The 22817-nt window shown below is 47.4% G+C and overlaps 1 protein-coding gene across 4 annotated transcripts; it reads right to left on the bottom strand.

Moving 5' to 3' along the window:
* Positions 1-470: 470 nt before the first annotated feature.
* On the bottom strand, positions 471-22416 carry THNSL2 (threonine synthase like 2). 4 transcript variants are annotated; one of them, XM_069583194.1, is made up of 9 exons: positions 19549-22416; positions 17898-18131; positions 15231-15425; positions 14047-14199; positions 10502-10732; positions 6832-6980; positions 6608-6733; positions 3468-3619; positions 471-2959 (listed from the first exon to the last, which is right to left on the bottom strand). In XM_069583194.1, exons 1-9 carry the CDS (start codon positions 19730-19732, stop codon positions 2734-2736), a joined length of 1650 nt encoding a protein of 549 aa, XP_069439295.1. In that variant the 5' UTR covers positions 19733-22416; the 3' UTR covers positions 471-2733. The 4 variants fall into 4 exon arrangements, with proteins under 4 accessions (XP_069439295.1, XP_069439297.1, XP_069439298.1 ...); XM_069583196.1 differs by having other exon boundaries at positions 19276-19575; XM_069583197.1 differs by having other exon boundaries at positions 17898-18044; positions 19276-19575.
* Between the last annotated feature and the right edge of the window lie 401 nt (positions 22417-22817).

Raw genomic sequence — 22817 nt, 5'->3', positions numbered from 1 at the left:
TGCTATACAGTAGGACCTTGTTGGTTATCCACTTAAATACAGCAGCGTGTACATGTCCGTCGCAAACTCCCCTTAACTCTGGGGAGAAGACCGCTTTGGTGGCTAGATGGCCACTGGGTCCTTTCACAGCAGGCCTCAGAGTAGTTGCAACAGTGCCCTCTAGTGGTCAAAATCTCTCCACACTGTGCCTGCCTCACCTGCCATCCAAAGGGGCTCCCAGGGTCCAGGATCTGAGGGTTGTGTTGATATTGCAGTCTTCGTGTTTGTCTAACCCCCTCCCTCAATCCACACGAGACTTGAACCCAATAATATAAGCAAATCCACAACTATCTGTAGTGTGTTCATGTACACACAAAGCCAAGGTTAAGCTCTAGATCACTGCTGTCTCTAGAAATACACTGGGAGCCACAAAGGCAAGCCCCATATACAACTTTAAATGTCCTTAGAAAAAGAAAAGGAAAAAAAAGGAATTAATTTAATATTATATTTTATTTTACCTAATACATAAAAACACCATCCTTTCAACAGATCATTGATATAAAATTACTAATGAGATATTTTAGATTCTTTTCATTAGATGTCTTTGAAATCCAACATGTAATTTATACTTGTGGTACATCTCAATCAGAACACTGAATCTTCTTGAAAAAGAACAGACACATGTATAGTATATGTAAACTGAATCACTTTGCTGTACAGCTGCAACTAACACATTAATCAACTATACTCCAAAACAAAGTATTTTATGTACTTCATAAATTTTATAGCTGAAAAAGCAGATCCAACATGACCTGCATTTTTCCAGTCGTACTTAAAAGTTTTCCAATAACTGAATCAAGTAATTTGACATTTAAATGTAAATTAATTTAAAATTTTAAAATTCAGTTCAGACTATTCACATTGCAAGGACTCAACAAATGTTTGGTGGTTCCTGAACTGGGCAGTGTAGGCTAGATCATAAAAACAGTAGCAGGAAGAAAGCATGCCCTCGTGGAAACAAAGCATATCTCCCTGTAAAAGACAATTATTTATAAACTTACCAGGGTTTCCTGAAATTAGAGGGTGGAAACTTATGTGGGGGCATTTGTAAGGACTGAAGACACCCCACCTATGTCCACAGATTTGCTGTGCTCTAGGGTTGGGGTTGCTGCTACTGCTAAGTTGCTTCACTTGTGTCCAACTCTGTGCAACCCCATAGATGGCAGCCCATCAGGGTCCACCATTCCTGGGATTCTCCAGGCAAGAAAACTGGAGCGGGTTGCCATTTCCTTCTCCAATGCATGAAAGTAAAGTCGCTCAGTTGTGTCCGATTCTTAGCGACCCCATGGACTGCAGCCTACCAGGCTCCTCTGTCCATGGGATTTTCCAGGCAAGAGTACTGGAGTGGGGTGCCATGGGGGCTGGGAGTTTGCATTTTGGGGAAACCCAAGGACCACACTTTGAGAGTCATCACCTAGTATCTGGTAGATGTGCAATCACAGGGGAGCTATGGTCCCTGTTCCTGCGTGTTCCAGAATACACCAGGCACGGTGCTCAACCAGGACTACCAAAGACAGGCCCATAGGCAATCCATTGGAGAGGGGGAAGAAGACATACATGTAAGTGCTGTTATTATTTCTTCATGTCTATTTTAGCACACAGTTTGTGTAGTTTATATACATATATATCCTTTTTTTCTTTTTTTGCCACACTATATGAACTTCCCCGACCAGGGATCGAACCTGCGCCTCTGCATTAGAAGCATGGAGTCTTAACCACTGGACCACCAGGGAAATTATACATAGTTTAGTACACATATGTTGGGCTTCCCTAGTGGCTCAGATAGTAAGAATCCGCCTGCCGATGCAGGAGACACAGATTCGATCCCTGGGCTGGGAAGATCCCTTGGAGAAGGAAATGGCAACCCAGTCCAGTATTCTTGTCTAGAGAATCCCCTGGACAGGAGGAGCCTGACAGGCTACAGTCCATGGGGTTGCAAAGAGTGGGACTCAACTTATCCACTAAACACAACAACAAAGCCTCTGACAAGGCAGGCCAAGGCCTCTGATCTGGTTTGGGGATCAGATAAGCTAAGACTCAAGCCAGACCTGTGCTAACGGAGTCAGCAGTCCCCACCTGCATAGGTTTTAGGGCCTGGGGTCCAAAATCTTAGAGTCAAGGTTGACCCTGAACTCAACTTCTTTTTTAAATTTTTATTTATGTATGTATGTATTTACTTATCCTTCGTTGCTTTGCTCGGGCCTTCTCTAGTTGCTACAAGTGGGGGCTCCTTTCCTTGTAGTCCACAGGCTTCTCACCGTGGCGGTCTCTCTCGTGCAGCACGGGCTCCAGGCACCCAGGCTCAGGAGTTGGCGCCGGGGCTTTGCTGCTCCCTGGCATGTGGGATCTTCCTGGACCAGGGATCAATCTTGTGTCCCCTGCACTGGCAGGCACGTTCTTATCCACTGAAACTTTCACAGGCAGCAGCAATGCTCCTGCACTGCCCAGCGGTGGGAGTGCACCCCCCGCAACATCTGCAGGAGCCCTCCCCGCCTCCCAGGGGATCAGGCGCAACATCAGACAGCACAGAGCATCCTGGCAACAGAGCATGCCCGCTGGCTCCAGACCCCCACCCCTGGAGCAGCCCCCCGCGAACCTCCTGCACAGACCCTTAATGGGGAGAAGGTACACTGGGCGGCTCACAGGGGACACCTCCCGGGGTCTGAGGCCTAAAGGAAGCCATCTCCAGCAAGGCTATGACGGGAGATTCAAGAAGCGCCCCTGCCACTGCCGGCTCAGGTGCTCAATCGTGTCCCGGAGCATCCGTGTCCAGTCGTCGCCCTTCCGCATTGGGGTGCAGCGTGCCTCCTTGTGCTCCAGGGCAAGGATCTCGGCCGGGGTGTCCAGGGTCAGCCTGGCAGCCTGCACGGCCTCTGGGAACTTGGCTGCGGAGGCGGGAGCCAGACAACAGCGGGGAGGGCTGGGGAGAGAGGGGAGGTAAAAACAGGGGGTGGAAGACAATAGATAGTGGGACAGGTACCGGAAGAAGGTGAGGAGGGAGAAGAAGGAACAGGGGAAGGTTAGAGGTAGGGTGGAGACAGAGAGGAAAAAAAACAGGTTTGGTCCCTTGAATTCATCTCTGCAATGACCCTGCTAGCCAACTGCTCCTCCTTTTTGGAGTTCCAGCTCCCTCTTCCGGGACCACAGTCTCAGCACACACCTTCACTCAGCACCCACTATGCTCATAAAACCCATTTGTAGGACTTCCCTGGTGGACCAGTGGTTGAGACTGTGCTTCTACTGCAGAGGGCCCGGGTTCGATCCCTAGTCAGGGAACTAAGATCTCACACGCCATGTGGGGCACTCCCCCTCCCCCCAAAAAAAGGAAGTTGTTCACATTCCTGTGCCCCTTGCTTGGGGAAGAGGATGGGCCCAGAGAGGTCCCAGGGGTCCCCCCTCCCTGACACTCAGGCGCCCACCACCAGTACCTGGGTTGCTGCCTGTCCACCTGCTGGTAATGGCAGCTCACGGCCACGGCCGAGTGAGGGCACAACAAGTACTGGTTCTCCTGCCAGCAGCGGCCCATCGTCTGGATGATGGCCTCGTCCGACACTGACTGAGAGGTTACTGCCTCCGAAAGCTGAGGGGAAGTGGGCAGGAGGTGACCAAAAACCCACTACCCAATACAACCATCTGGATACACACCAGAAACTCAAACGAAATGTTCAGATGGAATGGCTCAGATTCAGCTCAGAGAAAAAGCTAGTTTCCCATGTTTCCCAGTTTTAAACAGATTCACTCAAGTTAGAGGAAGCACACGTTTGAGTTTCAGGTCAATACATTTGGTTAGAATTTGGCTCTGAATCAGCAGGAAACACAGGCTAAGGGCACTCAAGCATTCCTAGAGCTTTGCTGTTAGTGCGCCCCCTCCCTGTAGGTGTGGGAATAGCTTCCCATCAGTTTCCACCCAGATCTCCAGCTTTCCTTTAGGAAAATTGCCCACTACCTCAGAAAAAGGAAGACTCCCTTTTCAGTGCTCCCTCGGTGTAGATCGTTTATTTGATCATTCTCTGAAAATGCACTGCTTGTGCCAGAAACCATGAATATAATCAACTTCAATCAATAAAGACCATGTTGCTGCTGTTTAGTTGCTAAGTCATGTCCGACTCTTCGTGACCCCATGGACTGTAGCCTGCCAGGCTCCTCAGTCCATGGGATTTCCCAGGCAAGAATCCTGGAGTGGGTTGCCATTCCCTTCTCCAGGGGATCTACCCAACCCAGGGAGCGAACCCATGTCTCCTGCATTGGCAGGTGGATTCTTTACCACTGCGCCACCTGGGAAGCCCAATAGAAACCACAGGTTATTATAAATTGTTTAGACATCTTCCTGACCCATTATGGTTCACAGCAGACAATGAGTGTTTTATTTATATTTGTATCTCTAGCACCAAGCACAGTTCCTGGCTCATGGTCGGTAAGTAACATCAATGAATGAATGAATGTTGTTTCAGCAGATGGAGTAACTTCTACATGTACAGCCAGGGAGAGAATGAAGGACCAGGGGATATGGTGTCTGTCTTCATGTAGCATCTCATTTACATGAGGAGAAGGAATATCAAAACAAACCATTAAATAAGCTGAACTTTAGTTGTATTATGGTCTTCATAGTCGTGTTCCCACCAAATTTACCTATTAAAGCCCTAACCCCAACATGACGGTATTTGTAGGTGAGGCTTTTGGGAAGTAATTAGCTCATGAGGGTGGAGCCTTCATGAATGGAATTAGTATCTTTATTAGTGTCTCATATTCCGCCATATGAGGATACAAGAAGGAGGCCTACTACCACCCAGAAGGGGCCCTCACCAGAATCCAGCCTTGACCTTGATGCCTGCACCTTGGCCTCGGTCCTCCAGTCCCTGGGACTCTGAGAAATACATTTGTATTGTTTATGAGTCACCGGTCTGTGGTACTTTGTTACAGCAGTCCAAACTGATTAAAACAGGCTGCATCGAAGAAGCATAGGAAGACTCCCTGGTGGTCCAGTGGTTAAGACTCCTGGATTCCAGTGCAGTGTGGGGGCAGGGTTGATCGCCGGTGGGGAACCACAGGCCACGGCCAAAAAAAAGGAGAGGAAAAGAAGCACAGATTCCAGAAGACAAAGTCCACACCAGTCTGTATGACTGACTGAGTCCACAGAACTGTATCTAGTTCTGGGAACAACTCTTTAAGATGGACATTAACCACTCAAAATTACGCCATGCAATTTATATCATGTAGCTAAAGGAATCAGGAAGGCTTAGCAGGTAAAGGAAGATTCTCTTCAAGTATGGGAATCAGCTCACCAGTACACAAGCTAGAAGGAACAGATTCTGGCTTGACATAAAGAACTTTGTAATGACTACAGCTGATGTGAGGTAGTAAGGTCCTTTGTTGTTGGAAGTATACACAGTCTGGATGACCAGTTGGTAGGATTGTGGTAGAGAAAATCATAGTCAAATTCAATATATGAAATCCTTTTTTGATATTAAATAAGTTTCCATCACCAGGTGACATTAAAATAAAAGCAATCCCTCCCTAGAGGGCTTCCTAGTAGTTCAGACGGTAAAGCATCCACGTGCAATGCAGGAGACCCAGGTTCAATCCCTGGGTCGGCAAGATCCCCTGGAGACAGAAATGGCAATCCACTCCAGTATTCTTGCCTGGAGAAGCCCATGGATAGAGGAGCCTGGAAGGCTACAGTCCATGGGGTCACAAAGAGTCAGACACAACTGAGCAATTGAGCCCTAGACTCCTATCCATTTGGAGACAAAATTTTTCCTTATTCTTTATTTTTTGAATTTAATTTTTTGGCAGTGCTGTGACTTGCAGGATCTGAGTTCCCTGACCAGGGATCAAACTCAGGTCCCCTGAAGTGCAAGCACAGAGCCCCAACCACTGGACTGCCAAGAAACTCCCTCTCCTTTATTTTTTTTAAAAGTTAATTGAACAATAGTCTCTGCACATACTGGATAGAGAAAATGGCTTCCAGTTGTTATTATTGGAAATCAACAACAATAATGGGTAAAATAATGATAGTTACTATATTAAGCCCTCGGAGAAGGAAATGGCAACCCTCTCCAGTATTCTTGCCTGGAGAATTTCAAGGACAGAGGAGCCTGGCGGGCTACAGTCCATGGGGTCGCAAAGAGTCGGACACGACTGAGCGACTAACACACACACACACACACACACACACACACACACACACACATATCTTAAGCCCTATATTCCCAGGCACTATACAAAGCGCTTGATGGACTTAAATCTTCAACAATGCCATGAGGCAGGCATTCTCATGATTCCCGTTTTACAGATGAGGAGATTGAGGTACAGAGTTTAAGAAACTAATCCAAGGTCTCATAACTGGCTTGGAGTTACATGCATCTAACTCTAAACCAATAACCTCTAAACCAACCACCTCTCCCCATTCAAAAAATAAATCCTCATAAACTGCAGAAGTGTGAGGCTCATAGCAAGTACTCAAAAAAATACCCAAGCATCTCCTTTGCTTGAAAAGATTTTCAAACCCCGGGTCTGGTCTCGTGGCTGTGCCCTTTCCTTTCTCCACGGCGTGTGAGTGGTGACTGACCTCGCTGTGCAGCTCCTTGGGTAGACGCACACTTTTTGTCCCTTCAAACTGCTCCATGAGGGCTCTTGTCACCTGGCTGTCAGAGCCAGACAGCAGCCAGAAGATCCTCTCCATGTTGTAGGGAACCTGAGCAGACAGGCAGGGTCCCAGGGGTCACGCTGACCTCAGCCCTCGTCCACCTCCACCCAACCAACACCTGGGGCAGACCTGCACACACATCCCACCTGAATGTCCATGGCTGACGCCAAGGTTGGTTTGACCACTTCGGACAGAGAGAAGTCTCCCCATCGGACGGTCCTGTGGATGATGTCATTGCTGTTTACTGCCACGACCAGGTGAATGGGCAGCCCCATCTTCTGAGCGATGCACCCAGCTTATGAGAGAACAATGGTTTCTTAGACATGACACCAAAATCAGACAACAAAAGAAAAAATAGATGAACTGAACATCATCAAAATTAAGAAGCTTTTGTGCTTTTTGAAGCTTTTGTGTTTCAAATGACACTATCAATATATCACTATCAATTTATCACTATAAAAAGGCTATCTACAGAATAGGAAAAACCATTTGCAAATCGTATATCTGATAAGAGACTTGAACCGAGAATATATAAAGAACTCTTACAACTCAACAATAAAAATACAAATAATCCAATTAAAAAATAGGCAAAGGACTTGTGTAGACATTTCTCCAAAAAAGATATACAAATAGCCAATGGACACATGAAAAGATACTCAACATCACTGTTGCTGTTGTTTAGTCACTAAGTGGTATCCAACTCATTTGCAACATTTGTAACCCACCAGGCTCCTCTGTCCATGGGATTTTTAGGTGAGAATACTGGAGGGGGGTGCCATTTCCTCCTCCAGGGATCTTTCTGACCCAGGGATTGGTAGGTAGATTCTTTACCACTGAGCCACCAGCGAAGCGCATTCAACATCTTTAGTCATCAGGAAAACACAAACCAAAATCATAATGATACACCACTTCATACCTACTAGGATGGTTAGAATCAAAAAGACAGATGATAACAAGCCTTGGTCAGGATGTGGAGAAATTGGAACCCCCATATACTGTTAGTAGGAATGTAAACTATTGCAGCCACTTTGGAAACCTGTCCAGCAGTTCCTCAAAAAGTTAAGCACAGAGTTCCAGTATGACCCAGAAACCCACTCCTTGTTTGTATATTCTCAAGATAACTGAGAACAGATTCACACAAACACATATACACAAATGTTCATAGCAGCATTATTCATAACTAAAAAACCGAAGCAAACCAAATGTCCATTAACTCTTAAATGTATAAACAAAATGTGATATATCTATACAATAAAATAGTATTCAGCCGTAAAAAGGAATAAAGTACTAACATGTGCTACAATATGAATGAGCCTTGAAAATGTTATGCTAAGTGAAAAGAAGCTAGACAGAAAAGGCCACATATTGAATGACTCTATTTACATAAAATGTCCAGAATAGGAAAATCTATGGAAGTGAAATAGATTAGTGACTGCCTAAAGCTGGGATAGATGAGGGAATGACTGCTTAATGGGAACAGGGCTTCCTCTTAGGGTGATGAAAATGCTCTAAAACATTATGGTGATGGCTGCACAAATCTGTGTGCACTAAAAATTTTTAAGCTGAATACTTTAAATGGGTGAATTGTAAAGTATGTGAATCACAGAGCAATAAAGCTGATACCAAAACAAAAAAGGGGGGAAAGAGTAGGAGGGGGTTACTGTGCCCTGATGTTGTTCTCCATGCCAAACCCTGCCCCCACCAGGTACTGACACACACCATTTGCAGAAGAGAAAACGGAGGTTCTGAGAAGTTGAAATGACCCACCCAAAGCCTGCTTTGGGCTTCCCTGGTGGCTCAGATGATAAAGAATCTGCCTGTAATTTGAGAGACCCAGGTTCAATCCCTGGGTCGGGAAGATCCCCTGGAGAAGGCACTGGAAACTCATTCCAGTATTCTTGCCTGGAGAATCCCACGGACAGAAGAGTCTGGCGGGCTACAGCCTATGGGGTCACAGAGTTGGACACGACTGAGCTACTAATACTTTCACTTTCAGAGCCTGCTAAGTGGCAGAGTGAGGATGTGAACTTAGAAGTCTGTCTAAGTCTGGAGCACACGCTGAGCCCCCAGACTAAGAACCAGTGCTTTCAGGCTGAGTCTCCTGGAAAGGGGCCGAGGGAGGACGGCGCAGCAGCCACTGTCCACCCTAACAGCAGCTCCTGTTTGCATGAAACAAATAAAATGCCTCACCCCGAGAGATGGAGAGCCCAGAGGGAATAGTTTGTCTCTATGAGTAAGTAAAAGGAGTTAGGGATGCCCACACCACCTAATGTCACTCAGGTTTGCAAAGCACGTTCACAGCCTTATTTCATGAGCTCCTCAGGAAATGCCATGATATCCTTGTATGACAGGGGAACAATGGAGGCTTAGGAGGTCCAGGGCCTTAAAGCCAAGCAGCTGGTTCCTGATGGAGTGGGGCTAGATCGGAGATCCCTCTGCAAACGTGGCTTTTGTGCCAGGCACTGTGGCAGATACAGGGCACAGGCAGGTGGTACCATTTCCTGGGGGGTGATGCAAATGGGCAGTGTGGTGGGCTTCACTCCATGGACGGGGAAGAAGGCTAAACCGTCCTTGTCTAACAGCCTGCTCATTTTTTTCCATCCCTGTGTTAGCTGAAAGACTCCTGAGCACTAAGATGCTTTCATGGTCTCACCTAAGCCAACCTGGGCACCCATCGGAAGCGATGCCAGTAACAGAGCCATCAGAAAAAAGTCAGGTCCATCAAGAGGCAGCCTCATAAGTTCAAGAGGGTGAAGACTCTGAAGCCAGCTTGCCCAGGCTACCATCCTGGCCCTGGGACTGACCAGTGCATAAACAAGGACAGGCTGTCCAAGGACTTCTCTGTGCCACAGCCTCCTCATTGTAAAATGAAAGTAACAGTATCGTGCCCCTCATAGGTCCATGTGAGGATTAAATGAATTGATATGAGGGAAGCATTCAGAGCACTGCCTGACACGTAGTCAGTCCTTGATCAACGTTCCTATAAATTACAGGAAATGATTTTCATGCCACGCAGCTTTATAGCACTCAACCTTCACAAAGTTCACACACAGAGAATCTAATTTGCGCCTCCTCCTGAGAGATATGATAAGCAGTCCAATCTCCCTTTGATGGCCGAGGAGCTGAGCCTAAGGGACAGCCATTCAAATAGTAAAGGGCAGACCTGGAGCCAGAAGACCAAGTCCAGGACTCTTTCCACATCACACGGTCTCTGAGAACACGCTGTGCCAGGTGAGCCCTTATCCTCAGAGCAGGGAGCTGGCAGGAGCTGGCCAGGGCTGGGAGGAAAGTCCACGTTCCTGGCAGAGGGCTCTGCCATCCAGGAGCAGCAGCTGAACCTTCACCTCATCTCCCCACACTCTGCTGAGCGCCACATCAGATCAGGCGGCCGAGCACACTGGGGTTAACCTGTTACTCTCCCCCTGTGGCAAAAGGCCGGGACATCCTCCCAGGAAGTCAGGGGGACATTTTCTGGAAGATTCTTTAGTGTAGTTCCCCATCACCTAGGACCCAACCTGACCGTGGTGGCTCAGTGATAAAGAATCCACCTCCCAATGCAGGAGACCGAGGTTCAATCCTGGGATCGAGAAGATCCCCTGGAGAAGGAAATGGCAACCCACTCCAGTATTCTTGCCTGGGAAATCCCATGGACAGAGGAGCCTGGCGGGCTACCGTCCTTGGAGTTGCAGAGTTGAACATGACTAAGCAACTAAACAACAAAAGACCCAACCTAGGTTATAGCCAAAGGGTGGCTGGGAGGACAAGGACCATGGACATTTTTCTGGAAAGCCCATTTCTGTCCAGGGGTCTCCTCACCTGCAAGGTTACCGGCAGCCCCTGTTGGCACAACCACCTCCACAGGGGGCAGGGGGTGCATGTCTAAGGATGGCGCACACTGGAAATAAGCAAAGAAGTGGTGGGCTATTTGCACGAGGACCCGGGACCAGTTGATTGAATTCAGACTCATCAGGTTGTGCTTCTTGACAAAGGCCACGTCAGCAAACACCGTCTTGATGGGCTCATCCAGCTCATCGCTGTTACCCTCCACTGTCAGGGGAGAGAGAAGGAGCTGTCAGGAACATGGAGAACCCCCAGACGGTCAGCATGTGCCCCAAGGCCTTTCAGACTGAGCCCATCCCACTGGGACCTTCACTCAACACATGGCTCATATCCTTGTGGTCACATTTCCAGTGTTTCCACCATTACCTAAAATTAGATATTAAATATCAACCTTCTGGGACACCGGGGGAAGAATTCCTCTTTGTAGTCCATGCCCTCTTCCCCAGGCTCTGGGAACAAGGACAGGATAGTTTATTAGGTTGTAAGATGGTGATGAACAGGGAGGCCTGGCGTGCTGCAATTCATGGGGTCACAAAGAGTCAGACACGACTGAGCGACTGAACTGAACTGAAGATGGTGACAGGCTGAGCTTTACTCCATGGTTCTCCATTAGGGGCTGAGGGGAAAGAGCTGCTCTTTCTGTGGGGTCTGCCCTTGTTCCCTCATTTAGATAAAAGGGTGGAGGTTCTGCCCTCAGCTCCTACATGGCAGGGAATCTGGTATGGGCAGGATTTCTCCTTAAGCTGGATGTGGGTGCACTTTAATTTATGGATGAATTATTGGGTAATTGTTGGGCAAATTGACGCCTAGTCCAAGTTGCACCCCTCAACCCAACCCAGCCAGCAATCAAGCCAACATTAATCTCTTATCTAGAACCTGGGTCTATTCTTCCATTGAATCCAAACTTGGAGGCCAGAGGGGGACAAGATTATTGGGGGGTAAATGCCAGAGTAGGCGTGGAGGTTACCAGTCACTTCCCCTTTCATCAGGTAGTAGCACTGAGGCTGCAGGGCTCTCCAGATCAGTGTTACAAGGTGGGTATTTGCTGGGTTCAAGGGAAAGATTCACTGCTTTCAAGAGACAGCCACAGGAAGAGAGACTTGGTTACCTTCAGTAACCATCATGAACCACAAAAACCTTGAGAACTGGGGAAGATGGAACCAAGAATACTTGGCTCCCAGAAGGCAGTGAAACAACCAGTCAGAAGCCTGTTCCATTTCTAGGCTTACGGGTACATGAGCTGGAAAATATCCCTGTTCAAGTCAGTCTGAGTTAGGTTTTCTGTTATTTCCAGGCAAAAACAACCCAAATAATATATAACTAGCATTGGCTGATTATCCTGTGCTTAAGAAGAATTGAGTATATAATGTACAATGGATATTAATGACTTCAGAAAACAGTATCTAAGACACAATAATCCAGGTGACCCATCTCTGCTCCCTGAGCTCCCTAGTCCAGGAGAAAACACACACCCACTGCTAGCTCCTGAACTAATGCATATCCTCCTGGAAACCAAGTCAGAAGATTCCAGAAAGGAAAGGAAGAACTTGAATGGTACTGTTTTGAAATACAAACTAATTTATGCACATTTATGACATACTGTATTTATCACCATCCACATGTCTGCCACATTTTCCTACTATGCACTGTTCTCCGACTCATGATCAGGAATGATGCTTCTATACACGCCCTTAGATAAAAGCCTTCCAACATCTCTATACAAGGAGAGAAGGATGCAGATCCAGAACAGAGGCACAAAAAGCTATTCTCTGATCTGATTCTAGGCAAAGACAGTCGCAGATCCATAAACAGCAATTCTGGTGCTTAGGGTTTAGGAACCCTTAGGAACCTGAATCTTGTGCATTAAAATCTTGCCATGACGGCAGGAAAATGTAGTCAGATGCTCTGCTCAGTCACGTCCAACTCTTTTTCGACCCCATGGACTGCAGCCTGCCAGACTCTTCTATCTATGGAATTTTTCAGGCAAGAATGCTGGACTGGGATGCCGTTTCCTACTCCAGTGGATCTTCCCAACCCAGGGATCAAACCCGCATCTCTTGTATCTCTTGCACTGGCAGGTGGATTCTTTACCACTAGCAACAGCTGGGAAGCCCAATATGTGGCCAGATATGGGCAATGGATTACCCAGGTTAATTCTGCCAACACTTGCCTTAGCTAAACAATACACTTTTCACTGGAATGTACATGGGTTTGCTAAAGGAAAGAGTAGAAGAGGCTTTTTGTTTGCTCTTGACAAATAGACAAAGAATACTCACACTACTCCCCTGGGTAGCAGTTGTTTTCACTGTGTTTTTGGTCCTTGACAAAACTGGTGTTATATGAAACATCATCTATGGGATTATAACAGGAGGCCAAGTCAGCTATAGAATGAGGGTTTTCTCTTACTACATTTGTTATCTGCTAGGTGAGTGACCAAACCAAGTCAGGCTACCTAAACAGCTTGCTCCAGGCCACAGTGCATAAAACTTCACCAAGATCTCTATTGCTCATTTTCCTATCCCTTCCTCGGGGCTCTCTGGGGTGCAGTGGGGTGTGACAGGTAGAAATAAAAAAGTATACAAGTGTGTGTTAGTTGCTCAGTCAGATCCAGCTCTTTGCAATCCCATGGACTGTATGTAGCTGGCCAGGCTCCTCTGTACATGGAATTTTCCAGGCAAGAATACTGGAGTGGGTTGCCATTCCCTTCTCCAGGAGATCTTCACGATCAAGGGATTGAACCCAGGTCTTCCACATGGCAGGCAGATTCTTAACTGTCTAAACCACTAAGGAAGCCCACAATAAAAAGTATGGCTCCACTCACACTCACCCTGCCTGCCTATACTCTTGGGCTTCATAATGATTAAATGCGCTCAGAATAGATGGCCAGACGTTAAGATTTTTTTTGCCTTTCTGCAACCATAACATGCTGTGATTCATGATGTGGCTCAGGAAGTAGGAGTCATGAGCCATAGGTACCACTGAGTAGCTTCCTATTTTAAATACTTAGACCTGCTAACCAAATGCATTAGTTGATTCAACACTGCAAGGGAGGGTGTGAGCTGCCAACATGTAACAACACATTCTCTCAGAGGGCAATGTGTTTTTGCCCTCTGAACTTCAGTGCCCTGGAAAAAAATCCAAGTTATCTGGCTCAGGCTATGGCTCTGGGTGGCTGCCTTGCAGACATGGCACAAACAGGTTGAATATGCATGGAGGTAGCATTCTTTGGGGTATGGGTTTAAACCTGCACTTCCTTGGATGTACTATTTATTAGTAATGGTTTATGCACCAGTCACCTCCAATAGTTTCTTAGACTGGGTAGCCATGAGCCTACTTAGGGCTAAGTTGGGGCATATTCCAACCTCAAAATATGACTGATGAAGGAAGGGAAGGAGAGAGGAAGGAGAGGAAGCAGGATGCTCAGCTAGACAATTGATTACTTTGGTTCCAGTCCATCTCCCAACATAGAGCCACTCAAGGCAGGACCACACTGTGCCTAGAACCTTAGTCCCAACACTCACCTCCGAACACGTGGACGTTCTCTCTTAGCACTGTTGTCATCTGGAGCTCCTGAATCTTTGTACAGTGACCCTTGGGCAGCAGAACAATGATGTCCATATTTTTTGCCCCCTGAACACTCTCAATGGCAGCACTTCCTGTGTCCCCAGAAGTTCCTGGATAGGAAGAAGGAGGAACCCTCCTCTTTAGACAAAGGGAGATGGAAAGAAATTGGCCCTTAAAAGCACAGTTGCCAAGTGAGGGGATACCCTGGGGGGTAGGAATCCAGTACTTAACCTGGGGTCCTTGAACCTCCAAGAGACCTATGGATACAAATCAAGGCACCTGTGAAGTTGACACCATATCATCTATATATTTTATTTTTTTATATTATTATTCTGAGAAGATTCCATAGCCTCCCATCAGTCTGTCAAAAGGGTCCATGGCACAAGAGAACGTTAAGAACCCTGCTCTACAAATTAGGGGGTTGGGATTAACATATATATACATATATTTAAAACAGGACTTCCCTGATGGCTCAGGGGGTAAAGAATCCACCTGCAATGCAAAAAAAGACAAGAGATACGGGTTTGATTGTTGGGTCGGGAAGATCTCCTGGAGAAGGGAATGGCAACCCACTGCAGTATTCTTGCCTGGAGAATCCCAGGGACGGGGGAGCCTGGTGGGCTGCCGTCTATGGGGTCACACAGAGTCGGACATGACTGAAGTGACTTAGCAGCAGCAGCAGCCAGTATTCTTGACTGGGAAATCCCATGGACAGAGGAGCCTGGTGGGCTACAGTCCACAGGGTCGCAAAGAGTCAGGCACAACTGAGCACTTCACATGTATGAAACAGATAAGCAACAAGGGCCTAGTGTATATCACAAGGAACTATACTCAACATTTTGTAACACTGAGAAATCCCACTGACAGAGGAGCCTGGTGGGCTAGATAGCGTCCATGGGGTCGCAGAAGAGTCAGACACAGCTTAGCGACTAAACAACAACAATAGATACATATAACTGGATCACTGTGCTGTCTACCTGAAACTCACATGGTATGATACATCAATTTGTTTTTTAAAGAAAGCCGCTCTAGAAGAATCAGTAATACACTCCCCAGGAGACATCGGTGGAGGGCACCCCCTAGGCGGACACCGGCCAGCTGGGGCGCTGTGGGCTCCGGGGCACACGCCCACGATGCACACCTACAACCACGGTGATGTGCCTCTTCCTCTTCTCCAGGAAGTACTGCAGGAGCTGTGCTGTGCAGCACAGGGACAGGTCCTTAAACGCATAGGTGACCCCGTGCCACAGCTCCAGCACGTTCAGCCCGTTCCTCAGCCTGGACAGATGCACCACCTCTCTGCAGCGGAATCTGCTGAAGGCACGATCAATCAGATCTGCAAGGGGAAGGAAGGGAAATCGTACAGTGAAAACGGCATTCTCTAGTACTCCTCCAGGGCTTCCCAGGTGGCGCTAGTGGGAAAGAATCAGCCTGCAAAGGCAGGAGACTCAAGAGATGTGGGTTCAATCCCTGGGTTGGGAAGATCCCCTGGAGGAGGAGATGGCAACCCACTCCAGTATTCCTGCCTGAAAAATCACATGGACAGAGGAGCCTGATGGGCTACAGTCCATGGGGTCACAAACAGTCGGACACAACTAAGCGCGCACACATACACACACACTTGTCCTCCAAGTTCATTCTTAGTCTCTTTACACTTTTAAATTTGAATTTTCTATCTTGTTACCACATAAAAAGACCTGACATTTTTATCGTAAAGGATACTGTGTATGAATACAATTGTATTATCTTAGGGGGAAAAGTTTGGAAAGATATGAACCAAACTGTTCGTGGATTCCTGACAGTGATTCTCCCAGACAGCAGAATTGATGCTGCCAGACTTTCATTTTTTACTTTATAGATTTCTTCACCATTTGGATTTCTTGTGTGCATGTATTCCAGTAGAGATTCAGTTAAACAGTCATGCCAGAAACAAATCAAGTATCTCATCTCTTCTAATTTTCCTCCCTAAAAATAGAGTTGTTTCTTTGTTTTTGCATTACTTAATCTCACACTTGTGATGCCAGTAACTTGGGATCCTACCTAAAGCTAAGCCCATCTAGAGTGGCATTTCTTAAACTTTAATTGGCAAACCAGTCACCTGGGATCTTAAAATGCAGGTTTTGGATCAGTAAGTCAGAGGAAGTAATGAGAATTCTAGCACATACCCAGGCAATGCCATCAGTGCTGGTCACTAAACTACATTTAGAATGTTTTTTTTAATTTATCTTTACTACACCCAGAGTAGCTGTGGGTGAGCTACTCTCTAGTTGGAGTGAGTGAGCTAGCCTCTCGTTGCACGAGCGAGCTTCTTATTGCAGTGGGCTCTCTTATTGCAGAGCACGAGCTCTAGGTGAGCCGGGTTTCAGTAGTTGTGGCGCACGTGCCTAGTTGCCCTGCAGCATGTGGAATCTTCCCAGACCAGGGATCGAACCTGTGTCCCCTGCACTAGCAGGCAGATTCTTTACCACCGGATCACCAGGGAAGTCCCAAACTACATTCTGAGTTCTTTTCAGTCTCAAACTCTCACCATTAGGTTATTGATTACATTATACAGTTGGTCCATGGACCAGGAGCACTAGCATCATCTGGACGCTTGATGCATGCATGCTCAGTTGCTCAGTCATATCTGACTCTTTGCAACCCTATGGGCTGTAACCCACCAGGCTCCTCTGTCCATGGAATTTTCCATGCAAGAATACTGGAGTGGGTTGCCATTTTCTCCTCCAGGGGATCTTCCCCACCCAGGAATCAAGAACCCACATCTCTTGAGTTTCCTGCATTGGCAGGCAGATTCTTTACCCCTGCACCACCAGGGAAACCTGGACGCTTGATAGGAATGCAGAATTCTCAGGCCTGCCCCAGATCTACTGAATCAGAATCTGCATTTTAACAAGATTCCCAGGGACAATCTGTAGGCACATAACAGTCTGAAATGAGCTGGTCCAGAACACTCTCAAAGTCCCTTCTGGAATTACCATTTGAGGAAATAAAGTAGCAATCTGTGGGTCTGGGTGCTTTATATACTGTGCTGTGTTATGTGTTATAAATGTGCTGTGTTATGCTGTGCTTAGTTGCTCAGTCGAGTCCGACTCTTTGCAACCCCATGGACTATAGCCCGCCAGGCTCCTCTGTCCATGGGGATTCTCCAGGCAAGAATACTGGAGTGGGTTGCCATTCCCTCCTCCAGGGGATCTTCCCAACCCAGGGACTGAACCGAGGTTTCCCGAATTGCAGGCAGACTCTTTACCATCTAGCCACCAGGGAAGCCCAGGAATGCTGAAGTATATGCAAGAAGGAAATATTCAAATATTCAAGCATCTCATTCAAGGTCAATGGTGAAATCCCTAGTCTTGAAAAGGTTTTTTAAAAACAAATTCTCTGCCGATCACTTTGGCATTCCCCACACTGGGGGTGGGAGTTGGAATGGATGAAACTCTTTGAGAATATTTTCAGTTCTGGGATTTCAGAGTCTGGGAAAAACTCCAAAGTTTGAAATATGACTGGGGACTTGTTAGTCATTTAGTTATGTCTGACTCTTTGTGACCCCGTGGACTGTAGCCCACCAGGCTCCTCAGGCAAGAATACTGGAGTGGGTAGCCAGTCCCTTCTCCAGGGGATCTTCCCAAACCAGGGATCAAACCTGGGTCTCCTACAGTGCAGGCAGATTCTTTATCATTTGAGCCACCTGGGAAGCCAAACTTTGGGAAATATAGGGCTTTCCCAGGGGTTAAATGATGACTTTGCAACTCTGGGGTCTGGGCTGGCAGAATAGTGAGGTGGGAGAGTAGAAAGGTAGAGGGGCACTCACCATTTAGGTCATCTCTAGGAATGAGCTCAGGTCCAATGAAAAGGTTGCACAGCTCCTTCACCAAGCTGGGGTAGGAGAGCGTGCTCCACTCATGCAGTGTCTCTCTGCCCAGCTGTGGAAGCTCCTCAGGCATGTAGAGGCCCCCGTCTGGAGCATAGCCAGAGAAGAGCGCCCCCTCGAAGTCAATTCGTGGGGCCATCCCCCGAGTGCTGACATACCACATGATCCCGGGGCCTGCAGAGGGACCAGCCCCAGAGGCACTTAGTCTCCAAGCTCATTACCCCACGGGGCAAAGCCCAAGTACGCCCAGCTCCCTCAGCTAACCCTTGGGCCATCACTCATGCATGTGTGCTAAGTCACTTCAGTCGTGTCCAACTCTTTTGCGACCCTATGGACTATAGCCTGCCAGACTTCTCTATTCATGGCATTCTCCAGGCAAGTATATTGGAGTGGGTTGCCATGCCATCCTCCAAGGGATCTTCCCAACCCAAGGATGAAACTTTGAGTCTCTTATGAATCCTACATTGGCAGGCGTTCTTTACCCCTGGCGCTACCTAGAAAACTGAGAGTCAAAATTGTTGAGGGCAGGAGAAGGGGGTAGCAGATGATGAGCTGGTTGGATGGCATCACAGATGCAATGGACATGAGTTTGAGCAAACTCTAGGAGATAAAGAAGGACAGAGGAGCCTGGCCTTCTGCAGTCCATGGGGGTTGCAGAGAGTCTGAACAGCAACAACAAACCAGATAGAGAGGCCCAGAAGCAGAAGCAGCTGCCACAGGACGTGGTGAATTGGTGAAGTTAACCAAGAAAATCGAGCGCCTGGCTTGGACTAATGACCTCTGGCGCATGATTTTGTAATTTGCCCCTGTGACTCCGCTGGGCCCTATTCCAGGGTGGAGATGGGTCAGAAAATACCCGACCAATAATCTGGATGAAGGGCAAAGGAAACAAGAGATGGCCGCAAGGCAGGGAAACATCTTAAGAAGGGCTCCTCCTCCAGGCCAAGAGATTTTCTGAGCAAGGATGGGCGCAGGGCGGAGACTTAAACCCGGGCGGCCGAATCCTAGGTGGCTATCGCTGCGCCCCTGGGATGGTGGCCAAGGCAGGGCCATGGCAGGCGCCGCCAGCCTCTCCAAGTCACTGGCACCTCTGGCTGGCCTGGCCTTGGGCCAAGGCGTTTTTGATCAGGCCTGCGGAATAAAGTTCCACTCCCAGCCTAGGAAAACCCAAAAGGCTTCTTAGTGTCGGGGCTCTCCGTGAATTGCAGAAATCCTGCAAAACTTTCGAAGCGTCGGGAACCCTAACCTTCCCAGGTTTCCTCCAAGTCGCAGCGCCCGAACTAGCGGCTGAAAAAAAAGGGGGGGCAGGGAGGCCGACCTAGCCACGCTGAAGACAGGGTTGAGCGAAATGGCGAGAAGTTTCGGTCTTGCTACAGATGAGCTCTGAGAGGGCGCCGCGATGGCCTGGGGGCGCGGGGCGGGGGCCGGGGCGGGGGTCGACTCGGGGAGGGGCCCCAGGGCCGGCGCGCCGGCGGGAGGCTCCGCGGCTGGGACGCCGGCTCGCGTGGGGCGGAACCCCAACCCCCACCCCGAAATCAGCCGGCTGGGCTGGATGGTGCGAGGGCTGCAGGGGCCGGGGCGGCGTGGTTACCCAGTCCCAGGCTCCGGAAGCGGCAGGAGTGCCAGGCTCCGGTCTTGAGGGCGGGAGTGGGCGGGCAGCATCCAGGCTTCTGGTCGGAGGATGAGCAGGGCCTCATGGGTAGGAGGCCGAGGGCGGAATAAGTGGAGGAGGAAACGGGAGGGAATGAAAATGAGACGGAACCTGTATTCCACATTTGGCCTTTTACTCATTGGGAAAAACTGATGCTGGGAGGGATTGGGGGCAGGAGGAAAAGGGGACGACAGAGGATGAGATGGCTAGATGGCATCACCGACTCGATGGACGTAAGTTTGAGTGAACTCCAGAAGTTGGTGATGGACAGGGAGGTCTGGCGTGCTGCGATTCATGGGGTCGCAAAGAGTCGGACACGACTGAGCAACTGAACTGAACTGAAAACCACTTTGCTAAACGTTTTATTCAGCCTCTTAATCGTCACTGCAGCCCTGGAAGTACCATATTGCCGCATGTTTCAGATTAGAAAACTGAGCGCCAGGTGGAAAGAAGAAAGGCCCCTAGCTTCGCTGGGCTTCATGCTTCCCACCTGCAAAAATCTCAAGGTTGACGAGCCCTGTGTTTCTCAGGAACTTCTCAGGAGTGCGTCAGGAATTCAGAATCCACGGGGATTCATGACATCGTTCTGTAGGAAAACACTTTTTATTAAGCATAGATCTATTCTAGGGGTTCCCCTATAGCTCAAGGGACTAGATCTGATAAAGTGCCTGATGAACTATGGAGGGAGGTTCGTGACATTGTACAGGAGACAGGGAGCAAGACCATCCCCAAGAAAAAGAAATGCAAAAAAGCAAAATGGCTGTGTGAGGAGGCCTTACAAAGAGCTACGAAAAGAAGAGAGGCGAAAAGCAAAGGAGAAAAGGAAAGATATACCCATTTGAATGCAGAGTTCCAAAGAGTAACAAGGAGAGATAAGAAAGCCTTCCTCAGTGATCAGTGGAAAGAAATAGAGGAAAACAATAGAATGGGAAAGACTAGAGATCTCTTCAAGAAAATCAGAGATACCGAGGGAACATTTCATGCAAAGATGGTCTCAATGAAGGACAGAAGTGGTATGGACCTAACAGAAGCAGAAGATATTAAGAAGAGATGACAAGAGTGCACAGAAGAACTGTACAAAAAAGATCTTCATGACCCAGATAATCACGATGATGTGATCACTCACCTAGAGCCAGACATCCTGGAATGTGAAGTCAAGTGGGCCTTAGGAAGCATCAGTAGGAACAAAGCTAGTGGAGGTGATGGAATTCCAATTGAGCTCTTTTAAAATCCTAAAAGATGATGCTGTGAAAGTGCTGCACTCAATATGCCAGCAAATTTGGAAAACTCAGCAGTTGGCCCCAGGACTGGAAAAGGTCAGTTTTCATTCCAATCCCAAAGAAAGGCAATGCCAAACAATGCTCAAACTACCGCACAGTTGCACTCATCTTGCACGCTAGTAAAGTAATGCTCAAAATTCTCCAAGCCAGGCTTCAACAGTACATGAACCGTGATCTTCCAGATGTTCAAGCTGGTTTTAAGAAAGGCAGAGGAACCAGAGATCAAATTGCCAACATCCACTGGATCATTGAAAAAGCAAGAGAGTTCCAGAAAAACATCTATTTCTGCTTGACTGACTATGCCAAAGCCTTTGACTGTGTGGATCACAATAAAATTCTGAAAGAGATGGGAATCCCAGACCACCTGACCTGCCTCCTGAGAAATCTGGATGCAGGTCAGGAAGCAACAGTTAGAACTGGACATGGAACAACAGACTGGTTCCAAATAGGGAAAGGGGTACGTCAAGGCTGTATATTGTCACCTTGCTTATTTAACTTATATGCACACTACATCATGAGAAACTCTGGGCTGGATGAAGTACAAGCTGAAATCAAGATTGCCGGGAGAAATATCAATAACCTCAGATATGCAGATGACACCACACTTATGGCAGAAAGTGAAGAAGAACTAAAGAGCCTCTTGATGAAAGTGAAAGAGAAGAGTGAAAAAGTTGGCTTAAAGTTCAACATTCAGAAAACTAAGATCATGGCATCTGGTCCCATCACTTCATGGGAAATAGATGGCGAAACAGTGGAAACAGTGTCAGACTTTTTTTTGGGGGGTGGGCTCCAAAATCACTGCAGATGGTGATTGCAGCCATGAAATTAAAAGACGCTTACTCCTTAGAAGAAAAGTTATGACCAACCTAGACAGCATATTAAAAAGCAGAGACATTACTTTGCCAACAAAGGTCTGTCTAGTCAAGGCTATGGTTTTTCCAGTGGTCTTGTATGGATGTGAGAGTTGGACTGTGAAGAAAGCTGAGTGCCGAAGAATTGATGCTTTTGAACTGTGGTGTTGGAGAAGACTCTTGAGAGTCCCTTGGACTGCAAGGAGATCCAAACAGTCCATCCTAAAAGAAATCAGTCCTGAATATTCATTGGAAGGACTGATGTTGAAGCTGAAACTCCAATAGTTTGGCCACCTGATGCGAAGAACTGACTCATTTGAAAAGACCCTGATGCTGGGAAAGATTGAAGGCAGGAGAAGGGGACAACAGAGTGAGATGGTTGAATGGCATCACCGACTCAATGGACATGAGTTTGAATAAACTCTGGGAGTTAGTGATGGACAGGCAGGCCTGGTGTGCTATCATGGCACAATGGAAATAAGCAAAAAGGCAGTAACGTATGTTAAAAGTGGTAAACCATCTCACTTTTTCCTTATATTTTTGTTTTTAGTGCATGCAGAGGAGTTTGTCCTAGGAATCATCCGCTTGGTGAGCTCGTTGGTCAGGGTGTGGGTCTCATGCCGCCATTGTTTTACTGTTTTAGGGTGTGTCTTATGGTTCTATTACATGGTTTTGTTGCTAAGCAAGCCTGCTTGGTTTTGTGGTTAAACAAATCTACTTTCTTTTTTTAAATTGGAGTATAATTGCTTTAGAATGTTGTGTTAGTTTCTGCTGTACAACAATGTGAACAAGCTCTAAGCATACACATATCTCTTCCCTCTTGTGCCTCCCTCCCAAATCTGCTTGCTTGAGTGATCATTAACTTATAGAGGTTCCCGTACTTTTTTCTTCACTTAAATCTTTCAGTGAGATGAACTATTTAATCACCTACTCTGTACCTTTTGGAGAAGGAAATGGCAACCCACTCCAGTACTGTTCCATGGACAGAGGAGCTATGGCTACAGTTCATGAGGTCACAAAGAGTCGGACACAACTGAGTGTCTGTCCCTATAGTGTCTGTACCTATTCTACCCTACTT

Source organism: Ovis canadensis, chromosome 3 (assembly GCF_042477335.2).
Source record: "Ovis canadensis isolate MfBH-ARS-UI-01 breed Bighorn chromosome 3, ARS-UI_OviCan_v2, whole genome shotgun sequence".
Taxonomy (NCBI): domain Eukaryota; kingdom Metazoa; phylum Chordata; class Mammalia; order Artiodactyla; family Bovidae; genus Ovis; species Ovis canadensis.
Note: the sequence above shows the minus strand (reverse complement) of the source record. Positions and strands in the feature narration are given on the sequence as shown.